The sequence below is a fragment of the Lissotriton helveticus genome, chromosome 3_1 (genome assembly GCF_964261635.1).
Source record: "Lissotriton helveticus chromosome 3_1, aLisHel1.1, whole genome shotgun sequence".
NCBI lineage: Eukaryota > Metazoa > Chordata > Amphibia > Caudata > Salamandridae > Lissotriton > Lissotriton helveticus.
This window is the reverse complement of record NC_136061.1, coordinates 1,625,745,492-1,625,762,858: the sequence shown is the minus strand read 5'-3', so window position 1 is coordinate 1,625,762,858 and position 17,367 is coordinate 1,625,745,492. Positions and strand designations below refer to the sequence as shown.

Here is a 17,367-nt window from a genome sequence, read left to right as displayed (position 1 = left end):
TGGAGTGGTGGATGTATGGGTGGGGTGATGGGTGGAATGGTGGATATGAGGGTGACATGGTGGATGTATGGGTGGGGGGTGGATGGATGAGTGAGGGGATGGATGGTGAGTGAGGGGATGGATGGGTGAACGGGTGGATGGATGGTGAGTGAAGGGGTGAATGGATGGTGGGAGAGGATGGATGCATGAGTGGAAGGGTGGATGAATCAGTGAAATTGGATGGATCGATGGAGGGGTGGATGGTGGATGAGTTGGTGGGTGGATGGATAAGAGAGGTGATGGATGGATTGATGTATTGATGGGTGAAGAGGTGAATGAATGGATGTATGGATGAGTGAAGGGGTGGATATGGGGATGGATGGGTGATTGAGGAGGGTGGATGGACGGGGGATGGATGGAGGAGTGAAGGGGTGGAAGGATGGTGAGTGAAGGGGTGAATGGATGGTGGGAGAGAGGATGGATGTGTGTGTGGTTGGAAGGGTAGATGGATGGGTGGAGGGGTGGATGGATCATTGAAATGGTGGATGGATCGATGGGGGTGGATGGTGGATGAGTCGGTGGATGGATGAGAGAGGTGATGGATGGATTGATGTATTGATGGGTGAAGGGGTGAATGAATGGATGGATGAGTGAAGGGGTGGATGTTGGGCTGGATGGGTGATTGAGGAGGGTGGATGGACGGGGATAGATGGAGGAGTGAAGGGTTGGATGAGTGGTCAATGGATGGATTCATGGGTGGATGAGTGGATGGATGAGTGGGTGGATGGGTGAAGGGTGGATGGAGGGATGGGTGGCTGGGTGAGGGGGGAATGGAGAGAGAGGGGGAGGATGGATGGATGAGTGAGGACATGGATGAATGATTGGCAGAGTGGATGGGCAGGTGTGTGCTAGTATGGGTGAGGAAAGGAGCATGGAAATGGATGGGTCAGAGAGTGCATGCATGAGTGGGGGGAGGGTGGAGAGCGGAAGGATGGATGGGTGGATGGATGAGTGGAGGGTTGAGTGACTGGGTGGATGGATGAGTGGGTGGGGGATGGCTGGATGGGTGAGATGGTGGGTGGTTGGATGGATGAGTGGATGGGTGGAGGTGTGGATGGATGGGTGGAGGTGTGGATGGATGGGTGGAAGAGTGGATGGATGAGTGGAGGAGTGGATGGATGAGTGGGAGGATAGCTTGGGTGAAGGGGTAAATGGTTGGATGGATGAGTGGGTGGATGGATGGATGGATGAGTGGGTGGATGGATGAGTGGAAGAGTGGATGGATTGGTGAGGGGATGGATTGGTGAAGGGATGGATGGATGGGTGAGGGGGTGGATGGAGGGATGGATGGGTGAGATGATGGATGGATGGTGGATGGGTTTGCAAGTGGTTGAAGGCGTTTGGATGTGGATGGGGCACAGATGGAGGGACGCCACACCCACTCACAGGCCTGCAGTTTGCTAGGCACTCTTGTTGTGTTGAGCATTGTTTACCGGATATGGCCCGTGGTGTGCACGTGGCAGTCGATCATGTGGTGTGCTGGATTCCCGAGGTTTCTGTTGGGTGGGGGGGGGGGCCAACATCTGGGGGAATTCAGCTGGGGGGCTCAACATGGAAAAGTTTGAAGACCTCTGCTGTATGGTAATGCGTGTATCACCGGTTTCGTGGAGTACCCCTTGAAGCTGTATGGCTTGATTATTAAAACCCAACAAATTGTAAATCTACATTCATCAAGCCATTTGTGTTTATCATGGTCAAGGGACTTTTCACATCTTACACTCCACCCACAATATATATAATATGCAACAATCTGGTGGAAAAGTTCTACAATTCCCTTGCTCACGTACAACTATGATCTCAAGAGACTCAAAGGTTTCCTTCATTGCATGTATGTGTACTGCAGATTTTTGTTCTATCAGTACTTGATGATCTCTCTTGTAACTGTATGATGCCCAATCAAAATATTTCTTTTATTTCCAGGGAAGTTTGTAACTATTTGACTGCTGATGGGCGTGTCTCTCTTTCTTAATGAAAGGTCATTTATTAATAACCTACAACGATTTGGGTCCTTGTTTGCCAAGTCAGTCAGCGGTATAATAATGCACTACCACAGCAAATATTGAACAGCTACTTCAAAGGCACAATGGGGCAGATTTATGATGCCCTTGCGCCACAATTGCGTCACGTAATGTGACGCAACGGCGGTGCAAACAATGCGCCCTATTTACAACGTGACGCATCTAGGAGATGCGTCACGTTGGAAACCCCTGCGCCATAAGGAGGCGTTCCTGCGCAGGGGGGGCGTTCCTGCGCAGGAACGCCTCCTAAAAGTGGCTGAGTGAAATCTATGAGATTTCACTCAGCCACTTTCTACGTCAATTCCTTACGCCTGCTTGAAGCAAGCGTAAGGGTGACGCACAATGCATTCAATAGGTGACTCCTGTGCATTGCAGGAGTCATGTCGCACTTGCGACATGACTCCTGCAATGCGCCGCCGTACGCCGAGAGATGCGTCACGCATCCTCACTGCCTTGCACCATGGGTGGCGGAGCAGTGGCGCACTGTGGCGCATGTTAACTGGCGCATCCCTGGGGATGCACCAGTTAACATAAATCTGCCCCAATATATCTACCTTATCTACATTGCGTTCTCAATCAAATGTTGCGTCTGAATGCATCCAGAACATTTTCTCTTCAAATCTCTATAGATCAACTATTAAACAGCAAGCACCGCCCAGCACAATCTACGGTTCTTCCTCAGGCGCTTATACTATTGGAATATTGTCCATTTACTTATAAGATTCTGCATCTCGTACATGGAATCTAAGAATTTAGGACATTTCTACACTAATCCTTTGCTTCTTGCAGAAATCCCGTGGATTAATATGACTAAAAAAATAAAATATGTCTTAATATACCTAAAAGAGGTAGGAACATTAATGGTAACATAAAACTGCCTACTTACATTTTCTGAGAATTTTCATCATATGATAGGATTTTGATAACTTCCCAGTTCCCAGAGGTCAGATGTCGTATGATGATTTGATCACTTTTGGGCTGTAAGGGTCCAGAAAGAAAAAATAAATTAATAGAAAAATAGTAATAATTATTTCACCAAGCTATGCAATACAAACTCACCAGGGAGTTCAGTTTTAGCTTAGTACTGAGAAATGCATGCAAAAATGCCTACCTATACCATTATCTGAAATCAGAAAAGTACTGTACGGTAGTTACAACATTACAACCATTAAAGCTTAGAGTCGTGGTATTGCTGTTTGCTGACACTCCTCCAGCGTGATTATAAGAATTCTAAGAGAATATGGGAAAGAAAGGCGAGAATCCAATATAAGCTATAACTGAGCTCCAAGTTGACTAGCCAGTGGATCCAGAAAGGTAAACATGTTTCACGAAAGTTAACTTTAGTTCTTCTTTGGGGGAATGGCCTGAGCATTAAATTAACCTATAGAGAAAAAATGAGGTGTGTTTCACATAACACCATTCAACCAACTATTCAGGTGAAGAAAAATGAAGTAAATCACAAATTGAGTTTATTACAAAATAAAAAAGGAAAAACAACAGAGTGTACCTCTGAAAAAGTGGATAGGCGGTTCACAAGGCAAAGCTTTACAGTTTGCGTGTACCCTGATGCCAACGCCAAATGTAGTGACTGATACACATTTTTCACTTTTAAAAATACAGAGCAAATCGATTATTGGTTTATCTCCTAGCCTTTTTGCGAATCTAAAGACTACGTCAATTGCCCTTTCAGATTGAAAACCTCTTACATTCATTAAAAACTTCCAGTTAAAAACAATATTGATTGGGACACCCAGGTACATGAAGTGAAGGGTTTCTTTAAATTTCCTCGCCAACAAGTAAGAACTTCCTTGTCTTAGACAGTATTGGGCCACATTTAATCCCATATGACTTGGTGTGATTCGTTTTCAAACCTAGTTTATACATGAAATTATTAAAAGCATCTAACAGGGAATGATGGCCATTAGTTGTTTGGATATGAATGAAGAGCAGTAAATTCAGTACCTCCCTGGAAATGAGGCACAATGTCTGGTGCGCATTGATACAGGTCGCACCAGACACTTCCAGTCACACACAATGATGAGTTGCATATTCCATACCTCCCTGGAAATGAGGCACAACAAATGATGCACATTTATACGGGTCTCACCGGACAATACTGTTCACCGATAGGTGCACATTAAGCAGTACCACATGAGGTAGAATGGGGTACTACTCTGGGTACACCCTTTCTCCAAGGGTCATCTCTGTAAATCGGACACTGTCCGCAATGAGCATGCAGTCAGCATGTCACACTTGAGAGATGTGGGGTCCCGCAACTGGTGAATCCACTCACCACCACCAAGATGGTTATGCGCGTTGAGGCCACTATGATGCAGTGGCCACACTCCTAAGAAGCGGGCAGTACATTAGCGGCTCTGCACAAGGCAATCCAGTCTCCAGGCACAAGTATATCTCTACCCTGCTGAAGTATGGCACCAGTAGATGTACTGTAGTGTACCTTTGAAGTTGGGGGTGATTCAGAGGATTTCTCGTTCAACCATAGATGTCTTTCCTAAATTTCAGTTCTGTCTGCACTGATGCCATGGAATGCAGTTCTTAATCTTTAGTGGGGCCACGATCTGGCTTCTCAGAGGGCGGTATAAAAAACTATCCAACCAGACCCTCAAATGGCAGAGGTCTGTTGTTCCAGTTGCATGCCCAATGTTTATAGCTGTTGCTGGCGAATAAACACAGATATACTCCCCAGCCTCCAGTGTGGACTGGAGTTAAATTAAAAGGCTCAAATAGAGTTTTAGAGCCGAGAAATGTGCACTTTATAGTAGAGGCATTTCTAAGCCATTAATGCCAAATCCACCTTTACTGCAGTAGAGAGTTTGTCATTGTGAATACAATGATAGGAACAATTATTAAACCAATCAACTGTAAACCTCTAGTGCAGCCTGGAGAAATTCCATTCTCCCATGTTAACCAATGAGAAAAGCAAACCTCATAGGTAGTGAAAAAACACATGGGTATTCTTCACTACCTGGGCAGGGAACACTTGTACCTGCCTTGCCTTTCAGATATCACTTTCTTTACTCCTTTAGACTTACACCAGGGGTGCTCTAGTGGTATTGAAATGTCCCCTGAAGATTAACCAGTGATCTAGAAAGGCCAACCTGAGCATGAGCGCAATTATGCACACACAGGCCTGCAACGGCAGGCCTGATACATGTTTGACAGGCTATTCTGGTGGATGGCACAATCAGTGCTGTGTCCCACTATTAGCCAGTGCAATGTCTGCCCTGGGTATGTGGTGTACCTTTTTGCTTGGCACTCACAGGTAGAACACCTAAACCAATCAAGTAAGCACCACTTCCTAGCATGTCTAGGAAGAGTGCCGTGCATGCTTTCACACTGCATTACAGTGGGAAAGTGCCCAGAGTCCTAAGGCCGCTAAAGGAAAATCAACATAAACCAAGAGGAAAAAAACGCGAAATGTTTTACGGAAATCCCCTAACAAGAGCCAAATCAAACAGGACCCCACCCCACTGTTTGCTCCAATGGTGATGGTTATGACTAAAAGTGCACTGGAGCCTCCTGTCCAGGGTCGAGTGTGAGTGCTCTCTGCCTAAAACTGATTTGTGTAAATTGGCAACCCCCAATTAGCAAGGACTTTAACCCCCTTGGAAGTCCCTAGTTTATGGTACCAGTGGTACCCAGGGCATTGGTGTTAAAGGGGTCAGCAGGTCCTAAAGCACTGTTTGTGCATCCCTGAGTGACCCAGATAAACTACTAACAGTAGGCCTGCCATTGCAGACTGCAGGAGCAGTGCAAACATGCTCAAACTCGACTTTACCTTCGTCATTGTGTCAAAGTCAATGCACTATTTATAATAAATGCCAGTCCCCTCGAAAGCAGGTCTCCTAAGCCTAGGAGGCAGGGTGCATTATATTAAAGATGTGAACATATAAGTGCAAGCTTGTATGTCTGCGTAATGGCCTTGAGTATTAAAGGCTACTGTAAGTGATAGGCGGTCAATGGGATAATATGGACTGGCAACCAAGTAAACACGAGGTTGACAGCTCCATTATGGTACCACCGAAATATGTCATGTGTGGTATCAAACAATGTGCCTCATCATCTCTGGCATGAACCTTGTGTCAAGGACACTGTGCCATGCACCCAGGGGGCTACCTTATATTTTGCCCACCTGGTTGCCCCAGTCTTTCCTGTGCTCTGGCTGCCAGCCCGCAACTGCTGTTGTGAAACCAGGAGTCTGACTCCCTACCATGGGGTATGAACTCTCCAATGAGTCAGAAACAATGGCATGGACTGGAAGGTGGTCACACCTCTCTCCCTGACAGGATGGTTAGTGAAATTGCACATCAAGTCAGTGAGCTTCAAAGACATTGCCGCCTGTGATATGCAACCAGGCTGCCTCCCAAAGACATAAATAGCCTGTCCCCAGGCACATTTGCTTCAAGGCAGGTGAGAAAATTATATATTCAGGAGGTGTACACCCCCAGAAGGCTAGCCGCGCCCCTAGGGTGGGCTACCTGGTCTGTACACCTACTTTTGCCATTTTTAAAAGTGGTAGAATACAGGGTTCTGGGTGGAAAAGGTGACACACACACCCGGATGTGGTCACCTCTGGGAAAGATTAGACGCTGGGGCTAGTACCCCATTGGCTACTTGCACTGACATCCCTAATACTCCTACATTTAGGATTTAAGGGCTACCCTCAAAACCAGAATGTCAGTTCTGATCTTCCTTGCAACAAAGGACAAAGAATAGACCTGTGTCAGCGACAACAGGATCTGCACGAAGCAAAGGTGTGATAATATGTACCTGTAGAAGCCATCCTCAAATGCAAGACTGCGACTAGTCCTTGATCAAAGCTTGGATCTGCCTGGCAGAGGGACTCCTTTGAGCCAAAGACAATTCCAGTCTCTCCTGAACCAGTGGCACTAGTCCCCTGCACAATTCATGTAAAAACAATGTACCAGAACCAAAGATTTGCTGACCACCAAGTTTCAGAAGGTTACTGTTTCTACCGGACCTCTAAATGATTTTCTGCTGATCGCACCCCTTTTACTCAACCCTGCACCGTGAGGGAACTTCACAAAACCATAAGCTGATGTCAAAAACGGCTTTGTTGTTGACTTTTTGCACCCGGTTCCCCACTAGCACAGTGTAAGTGGTAAAACCAGCTATCCCGCATGTCCCGCTTCAGCACTAAGGATAGCCAGAACAACCCTGCACCCTGGCTTCTCAAGCCAGATAAAATTGAACTGACTGTTGTGGCTTGGTCCTGGGACCCGCATAACCTTTATCTTCCTTGGGTTCCATGCAACTCGACCTGCAAGTGACCAATTTTAATCAGTGCTATTAACCATTGACTGAAATGATAAAGTTTTGCAGTACTGTAATCCACTGATTTATTATTGCTTAAAAAAATAACTTTGATTATACTTATCTGATTTACTTCATTTTGGTGTTTGGTTTATAAAGTGCTTCTGGAGTTCTTTTGAGTCTTGTCAATTGCTAATCATCCATGTTGATACTCTGTAGTGTTTAACACAAGTTCCTCTACTAAAGCCTGACTGCTCTACACCACTCTACCAGGACTGAGCTAATGATTTATTATTTTTAATCCAAGGACCATCTTTGGGGTATTGTGAGAGTATTGCATGGTGAAGCCTAACCAGCATCACCACATAATACTCTAACTTCCTACAATTATCAAATTGACTTGCCTCAGGATAGCCTCACTTCTCCTCTTGTCATGCAGCCAATCCCCATGCTACTTATACAACAATACTTCATATTTACTTTGGAGCCACTTGAGAAAGTTTCTAAGAGGACCTTTGATTTCTCAGTGCAACTATGCGTGCTTGGTTGAACCAGCCGCTTCTGGGTTTATGTAACCTTCGAGAGCCACAGGTATTGCAGTTCCTGAATCAGAATAAAATGCAAAAATCTTGGTATCCATTTGATGTGTTTTGCTTTGAAAGTGTATTTCTTAATTTTTGTCTGAATGGTACTACTGTCATTGTGGTTGTGCATGCCTTTGTTGTGTCATGGAGCACATTTTCAAATAATGAGTGTTCTCCACATGGAATTATGTTGTACCTGATTTACAGTACTATGTAACTCAAATAAATCTTTTGCTTTGCGTTATCATTTCATATTTTCTTTGCTGGGACTCATTACATAGCTTGTAGGTTCATACTAATGGTGTGCAACACTTGCATAGTTTGCTTTAGCGTCATTACTTCACATTCTACATATATTATAGGAAAGTTTGAGTTTGAAAAATGCATTTGCTTTTAAAACATATATGACCATAAAATTATATTAAAAAACTATAAACCAAATGTGCAGCAAACCCGGCCAATGTTTTTAGTTAATACACCATTATGAATAATAAAATACTAGTAAAATCTTAAATGTAATAGTATAAATCTTGATTGTGCAAAATACAGTAATGATAAAAAAAAGGTATTGATCCATAGATGTATCTATTCTATGCCCCTGGTTTCCTAACTTTAATTGCATAGGCAAAAAAGGACGTGACGGCAAAAATAGTTTTTATATCTTGTATTTCCATCAAAAATTGGTATGCTGCTGAGTATGACCGCAGCCCTTTAGTTAAAAAAAGTGTCCTTAAAAACTTTTTTTTGCCATCGCTGTAAAATTAGCAAAAGACAACAGCATGCAATGTAGATTGGGGTTTACATTGTCACAAGGGCACTTGTAGTGTTTGGGAGCCCTATTAAAGCCTGTTGGAAACACTATCAGATGATGGAAGATTGACAAGTGAAATCTAGTCACTAGGAACCTGTGACAGTTGTCTTACTAGGTACTACTGTAGTCCATGATAAGTTTTTTTATGATGTATATAGTGCAACTGTTGGTTGGGACTCTGCCCAAATTTTTGTTATATGCCCCATATTTTCCTTGACCAGTTGCTTCAAGGCATTTTTAGAGAACTGGGCTTTGTCCCCTGGGTACTTTCACAGGGTTGTATTATTGTCAGCTAAAATATACAGGGCCTTTCTAACATCAGACAGATGTGAAATCTTATGTGCTTCCTCTAGTGACATACACTCCCTTATAATGACCTGGGTCAGTATAGCATCATTTTTCGTCCATAATGAACGTCAGAGCAGCAACCGTCTTGCATCTAGTAATGCTGATATGGGCTATAAGCCAAGTTCTAATGAATGAGAATGATGGTAGTTGATTTTGGGACCAATAACAACCTTTGTATAAATGCATTTTCCTACATTTGTGTGTTGTACCCTGAAAACCAGATTCTCACCCCATATGAGGGTGCGAAAATTGTCATTGCATTATATAATGTTATCATGTGCGGTATTCGTTCCCCCAAAGCTTAGCAGCAAATCTAAAGAAAGACTCATTTTTCATGGCTGGGTTAGTGACAGTAAAATCTACATGCATTTTCCAGTCCCCTTTATCAGAAAATCGAAGGCCATGGTAATTAAAGTTTTACGTGCTTGCAATCCTTTCTCTCCTTAAAAAAGAGGGATAAGATCTCCATTTTCTGCTAGTGCATGACATTGTAAATGTCTTGCCCTGACTAATCTTCAATTCAAATCCTATCATAGGGTTACTAAAAGAATTGATGAGCACTTGGAACCTGGCTGGGCTAAAAGCTAGAAGTACAACGTCATCTACATATAACAACATTGGTACCGGTCTAGCCCCTACTCTAGGGGCATCAGTACAAAGTGGTTGAAGCCCTACATCAATGCCTTTGAGATACATGGTGAAGGATGCACCCTTGTCTGACTCCCCTACAGATGTGAATAGAATTGGTAACTTTACCCTGAGGTACAAATAGGACATTTTATAGAAATATTACTGTACAAGTGAGCAAGTAGTGCAATGATGTCTTTAGGGGCCCCCAAATCAGACACACACCTCCATACCTTACTATGGTTCATCTGATCGAAAGCACTGCTTAAATCATAAACCGCATGTATTAATTGCTAGAACTGAACTTAAGATATTTACCAATTAAAAGATTTAAATTGAGGCATTGTTTGGTTGTACCAAGTCCCCTTCTGAAGCCATACTGTGCACATGAGAGTATGTTATCGGCTTTAGCCCATTCCTCCAATCTCTGTAATTGTACTCTTCCCAGTAATTTTACTGAGGAGTCCAACTGTGAGATTGGTCTACAGCATTTGGAATCCAGTTTGTATCTTTTTTAGGTATCGCTAGAGCCAGCACGCATGCGCTGGTCTGCGAGACATTTAAAAACTGGCTTTTAAAAGTGCTACCAAAGCCTTTTGCTGGCCACCGGCGTGCGGTCACACGCGCATGAACGTGCACAGGCCATCTAGCTTTTGTAATGGCTCATTAAGTCATGCTCCTCCACCCCCCTCTCGCTCTGTCTGCTCTCAACACCACCCTCCCTGCTCCCCCTCCCTCTTCGTCACTTTCCGCACTATGATTGACAAGCCAAAAATGCGGGACCAACGCGAGGGTGGACGTGGCGCGGGTTACATGATACGGCAGGAGTCTCTCTTTGGGAAAGCAGCCAGTGTCTATTGTTTGTTTTGGTGGCTTCCTTTTGCATCTCTCAGCTAAATAATGGGTGCCCCAGTCTAACTAGTGACTTACTGCTCAACTTTAGGACCAGAGTAAAGTGAAAATAATACATTATCTTTCATGTAATGTTTTCAGATGTACCCTTTGCTCTTGGCCCTTCTCAGAATATTAAGATGCATTATTTTGTTTTTTACTTTAGTGAAATGTCTTGCATGTTTTTGCTTTTTTTCTAATAGTGTCCGCATGTTTATTGTTGCTTAAATCGACAGACCTTAACGATGTCGCATTAAGCTGGATGTAAATACTCTTCCTAAAGCATTGGACCATTGTTAACTTGTATGTGGTCAGCAGTTTGAAGATTTTCATTCTGTGGCACAGCACCATCCAGCTGGTCACCTCTCGGCACTTCCTAAATGAAATAAAGAACTTCTTTGTTTAAACAAAAAAAAGTTATAACCTATTCAGCTAAAGCTATCGGCCACAACACCAGAGTGAAAATTTGTGTTTAGTTTGAAATGCCCAGAGGGAAAACAGTATGCAAGCTGCGTTCTTTTTCACTCTCCAACTTATATGAAGTGCATTTGTTGAGGCCAGCATTTGCCCTCAAGTTCTATCATTTTTGGTGTATCGCCTACCTGATGATATAACTGCCTGTTTCAATCCTTTCCCACCTTATAACCATGTGTCTTTGTCTACGCACCGTGGGGTGCATTGGTTGACACCGTAAACCCTGACACCGACTATCACTGCTTGCATTCGAATTGCTGGGGCGTTTTCATGGGCTTCTCCTGCACGACTTCGTACTATACAATTAGGACTTATTGAAAGACCGTACTCCTTTTAAACCGTTTGACAGCCCCTGCTTGTGTCCTTTGCCTTTTACATTAAAGTGATGTACATGAGGCAAATGCTTCATGCTCATTAAAAATTGATCCGGGCCCGCGCTGTGAGTTGTCAGAAATTTTCTACCACTTTTTTACCCCTCTTCTACCCCTCTACCCCTCTTCTACCCCTCTAACCCTCTACTGCCCCTCTTCTACCCCACTACCGCTCTTCTACCCCTCAACCCCTCTTCTACCCCTTTACCCCTCTTCTAGCCCTCAACCCCTCTAATACCCCTCTACTACCCCTCTAACCCTCTTCTACCCATCTACCCCTCTTCTACCCTTCTACCCCAACCCCTCTTCCACCCCTCTACCCCTCTTCTACCCCTCTACTAACCCTCCACCCCTCTATTACCCCTCTAACCCTCTACTATCCCTTTACCCTCTTCTACCCCTCTACTACCCCTCTTTTACCCCTCTACTACCCCTCTACCCTACCACCGCTCTACTACCCCTCTACCTCTCTACTACCCCTCTACACCTCTACTACCCTTCTACCCCTCTTCTACCCCTCTTCTACCCCTCTACTACTCTCTACCCCTCTACTACCCCTCTACTATCTCTCTACCTTTCTACTACCCCTCTTCTACCACTCTCACCCACTTCTACCCCTCTTCTACCTTTCTTCTACCCCTCTTCTACCCCATATTCCTCTTCTACCCTTCTACCCCTCTACCCCTCTTGTACCCCTCCACCCATCTACTCTTCTACCCCACTACCCCTTTTCTACCACTCTTCTACCCCTTTACCCCCTTCTACTCCCTTCTACCCCTCTTCTACCAACTGTAACTAGCAAAGACACTGTCACGGCAACATCACTCAGTGCCACCACAGCATCACTCAGCGCTGGCACAGCATCACTCAGTGCCACCACAGCATCACTCAGTGCCACCACAGTATCACTCAGCGCCACCACAGCATCACTCAGTGCAACCACAGCATCACTCATGGCCAGCACAGCATCACTCTGCATCACCACAGCATCACTCCGCACCACCACAGCATCACTCTGCACCAACCATACCAACTCTAGATAAGCAGAGGAGAAGCTTCCATGCTGACACAAGACGCTGTGGTCCCGGCCTGCAAAAGCTAGAACACGCAGTGGTCTGACATCCCTTGCGGGGTGTCCAAATTGAGAGCAAATGGGTTCCTTTGTTCTCTCCCATTAGGTAATGGGGTTGGATCTCTCCTAGGGGATTCTTGGCTTTCCACCCACATACATGCTAAAAAGTTTCCTAAATTTGGGGTGGATTTACAATTGAGGAATGGGATGTTTACAGTTCTCCAAAATAGATTATTATCCCTGTCAGATGCTTGTATCAGATTTGCTCAAGCTATGTCCTATAAGTTCTTGTTTCTTAGCTTTATGGCCAGTTTATATCGTGTGCTAACATCTATGATGGCATCTTGATCCCATGGGGATATATGTAGATATTTAGGTCCCTACATGCCTTAAATCACTGGCTGTCAAACCACCCATTATTCTTTTCTCTGTGATATCTTACCACTTTGCTCAAATGATGGTCAATGGATTCCGAATTAGCAATATGTGAATTAATAACTGCATAAGGTTCTGGGTTATCCTCCATACATAAATGAAAGTTGTCCTCATTGCCTCTCAGTAAGTTGCAAATAAATTGGTCTGGTTCGACACCTGTCCACTTTATCCGCACCAATGTCTGTTTTACTAAATAATTATGTACAATGACTTCCTTCTTGTTTTTAGCTGGAAGTGATTACGTAAGAGGGTTGTGATCACTTACAACATTTTTTACCTATCACCAGATGGAGTGGTGTTACACCTTTATTTCTAGAAATTAATATTTGATTTATGTTATTCTGTCCCCTGGTACCTGTAAAAGTGTATTGTTGGCTGTCGACCCCCCTCCCCCTCCCAAGAGTAGGGGCAATAATATGCACGTCAAGTCTTGCTACTAGTATATTAAGATGGGTACCATAGAGACAATGTTTAAAGTGGTCTAAATCGTCATCAATGATGTCTTCTCGTCCACATACTTTATCGAGGTATATAGAACATTTAGGCAGGTCAAACTCTCTTGCCCAAATTACAAAAACCATTAAACCAATGGGGTAGACCCAATCGATCAAGGGACCTGGGTAACAGTTTATATATAAAAACAAAATGGTCCCTGACACAATTCAAAATCACATATTAATGTAAATCTCGTTGTTTAAAGTAAACAGATGATACATCTGAAAAAAGGAGATGTATTATTTGTAAACAACAATGCTAAATCAGCAAACCCAACACAAGTAATACAAAGAAGCCACTTAATACTCAATCTCTTCTTAGTACAATAGCAATTTTATTTACATATTGATAAAATAGAAGAAATGGGAGGAGAACTGCAACCTGCAGTGAGAGAAAGGGGTGCTCAAGTGAATTGAAAGGAAAATTAGATAGAAAGACACAGTTAAGAATTTTATGTACAACTAAAAATTCAATCTTTCAGTTGAACAACCAAAGAAACGGCCTACCCATACATTAATATCTATACAGTTTGATCATATAAGGAGGGGACAGGGACAGTGACAATTAGATGGTATAGGCCTCGAAAAGGAAGGGGGCGTTGTAGTCGTAAATAAAATTGCTATTGTACTAAGAAGAGACTGAGTATTAAGTGGCTTCTTTGTATTACTTGTGTTGGGTTTGCTGATTTAGCATTGTTGTTAACAAATAATGCATCTCCTTTTTTCAGATTAATCATCTGTTTACTTTAAACAACGAGATTTAAATTAATATGTGATTTTGAATTGTGTCAGGTACCATTTTGTTTTTATATACAAATTACAAAAACATCCTTATTCTTATCTAAGAGAAAAGTCTCCAGAGCATGCTCCAAATCAGTCCTAAGTTTGTCAAAAATATTATTATAAAAATGAATAATCAAGATCCAAAGCATCATCTATGCTTAACAGGACTAATTGGAAGTGGGGAGAGGCTAGAGAAATGTTAGCAATTCTGAGTGAGGCCGCTGTGGAGATGAATTTCAAAAGGTTTTCCTTTTGCTCTACTCAGCCTTGATGCAGTGACCAGGGTGCTGACTAAATTAAAACTGTCTATGGCCATATCAATGTTGGACAACGTCTCTTGTAGGCAAACAATCTCAGTCCTCTTGACATAATTTCCCCAATAAACAGCTTTGGGTTTTATTTGCCAAGCTCACAATATCCCAAGATACAATCCCCAAAGTCTTTTGTATATTTGTAATATTTGTAATTTCACATTGTATTTCTTTTATCGGATTAGATAATATTTTACTATAATGTTCATGGTTTCTCAGCTTGTATTCCATTGTATAATCATCTGTGTTATGTGGAACGATTACTCTGCGTTTATCTTCTTGTGTTATGATGATGCTTTTGCCCTTATGTAGTCTTTTTTTATGATTGTGCTTTTGCTACTGTTGGTTTCAGTCTTGTCAAGGTCACTCATTACTGTTTTTTACGTATTACTTCCTCTGTTGGTTTCTTTTGTGCCTAAGGAAAGAAGTTGGAGGATTGGCTTTACTTCGAAAACCCTGTTGTTTGTTTCAAATAGCTATTTCCCCAAAAATGTCCTGAGTCATATTTTTGGGAAGAACTGAATCAATTCAGTTCTGATTTGTGTGAAGTCTCTAGAATATGTTGGATAAAGGACAATCCTCGAGAAAGAAGATTGATTCCAGCTGTTTTTAAGATTCTACTGCAAATATTGTGGATCAGTCTTGGTCTTTCCTCTGCACTAACCATTAATACATGTGTCTACTTATTTGTATGCCTTCGAATAAAATCCAAGATTGCGTATTTGGAAGTAAAGAGACTTAATTAGTGATTGAAAAAGAATGTTTTATACTTGTTTTTTAAACTCCAGTGGTAGCACCATTTGCAGCTACGGGCAGAAACAGGCAGCATCAGAATAGCCACCATCTCCTATTTACTGACTTTGTCAAATGTCTCTTTGACGATCCGGCTGTGGCAGGCTCATTTACATAAAGTAATTGGAACCCAAAAGGTAAAATTATCTTATGATTTTATTTAGTTATGCAAGTATGTCTGTCATTGCAATAAATATATTTTCCTTATTGAGCAGCGCAAACAAAAAATATAAATGCAGAAAATATAATCTAGGTATCTGTCACCAGCAATAGTTCTGAGCCAAATGAAAAAATCAAGAGAGACAAGGTTGAGACAGCTAGTCTTTGGTCTGTGCTCCCCATATTCCTAAATGAGAAATGATCAGGAGTGGTGGAAATAATCCTCTCTGCAACCAAGTAATTCAACACATGTAGCATGAAAGATCCAACAGTATTACTCCAGAAAGCCAATAATGCTACAATTACTAACATTTGATACCTTCAAGTACGAGTTGAGAGACCTGTTTCATGCCAGTCTCATTTTAACAGGAATTATATTGGAAAATAGGACGAACATGATTGTAACACAGCTTGTGTTGCCAATACTACTATCGCAGACTTCACAGAATCAGGATAGGGTGAAAATACAAAGGTACAAAAAGTAATAAAAACCTGGTGGATTGCCCAGGTAGATAGACTTTATCACTTTGTTGATTCCCATGGTGGTCATACATTCTAAGACCCTGCTCCCGATGTGTATCTGGAACACCCCTAGTGCCTGCGACCGTGGGGATCTCTACTGTCAGTGACAGAGTCATAAAAGCGCTAATCAGCTGGCATGGATTTAATATATGCTTGTGAACCTGTTTGGTGCAGGGAGTATAAACATTTAGTATTCTGGTCAGTCAGTTAAAGGTATTAGCATGCTGGTCTGACTCAGGGCTCCACTTCTGACTGCAAAGGCAATACAATATAGAACAAGCATTTACAATGCAATAGGTCTCACATTTGCGAGAGTTAAAGCTACTGGCATTTTAAATGATAATGCCTTTTATTTATGTTTTAAAAACCAACACATAAAATAAAGGCATTGCCATTTACAATGCCAGTAGCTCAAACCCTTGCAAATGAGCTGCCTGTTGCATTGCAAATGCTTTTTTATATATATATATCAGTCTTTTCAGGAGGAGACTTCGAAATGCATTTCCTGTTCTTTATTTGCACACGGGCTGGTAGCTCAGTGGGTAAAACGATTCTAGACTGACAAGCGCAGTGAGGCCGCAATCACTCAACCTATTGAGACCGCAATCACTCAGCGCAGTGAGACTTCAAACACTCTTAACACAGTGAGACAAGCCTAAAGGCGCTGATGGAAAACCTGCAGGACCGGATTGGAGTAATAATCCCAACAGGGCCAACTCGGCGGTTCATTCTCTCAATATCAGCCATTCAAATGCCATTACCATCTGAGATCCCAACATTTTAGCGCCAAGAAACATCAACAAGGTAGCGCAAACGGTTACACAAGAGGGTATTCATTCTGCTAACCAGTGTCTCACCAACTTTCCAGCACATATAAATATGCGACGGCCATATTACACAAACATAACTCTTCACAGACACAACCTAAAAATTTAAGGAATTATGCAGTGCAGCCTGCGGAGCGTCGCCCCTGGAGCCCTGTGATGCGGTGAGATAGTCGCTGAGGCCCGCCTGCGCCATTTCACGCATTCTCAGGCAGCATGGAGTCACCTCCTGATTGTAGAAAGGCGGGGCAGGGCTTGTCCCTGTACAGTGCGAGGTCGGGGCCTAGCACGTGGTAGCTTCGGACAATGAGGGGACACGGAGACTGGTTACTGTGTGGTGCCGGAAAGACCCCGAGCGGTCTTCCGCCCGTTTATTTATGCCTCGGGACGGTCCCGCCCCGAGGGTGCATGGATGCGTGTGGCAAGTGGATACATTGTCCTGTTAGGGCCGGGTGGCGCTCTACATCTCTCCTTCAATTTAGTTTGCTACAATCGGTCAAGTCGGCGGCTAGGGTGA

General features: G+C 43.1%; 1 protein-coding gene across 2 annotated transcripts in view; it reads right to left on the bottom strand.

Moving 5' to 3' along the window:
• Positions 1-17,367, bottom strand: part of DPP10 (dipeptidyl peptidase like 10) — a 1,755,202-nt gene that overhangs the window by 247,614 nt on the left and 1,490,221 nt on the right. For both annotated transcript variants that reach the window (XM_078683981.1, XM_078683980.1), the window contains exon 14: positions 2,944-3,035. In XM_078683981.1, the coding sequence (XP_078540107.1) occupies positions 2,944-3,035 (92 nt within the window). The remainder of the gene's footprint in view (positions 1-2,943; positions 3,036-17,367) is intronic.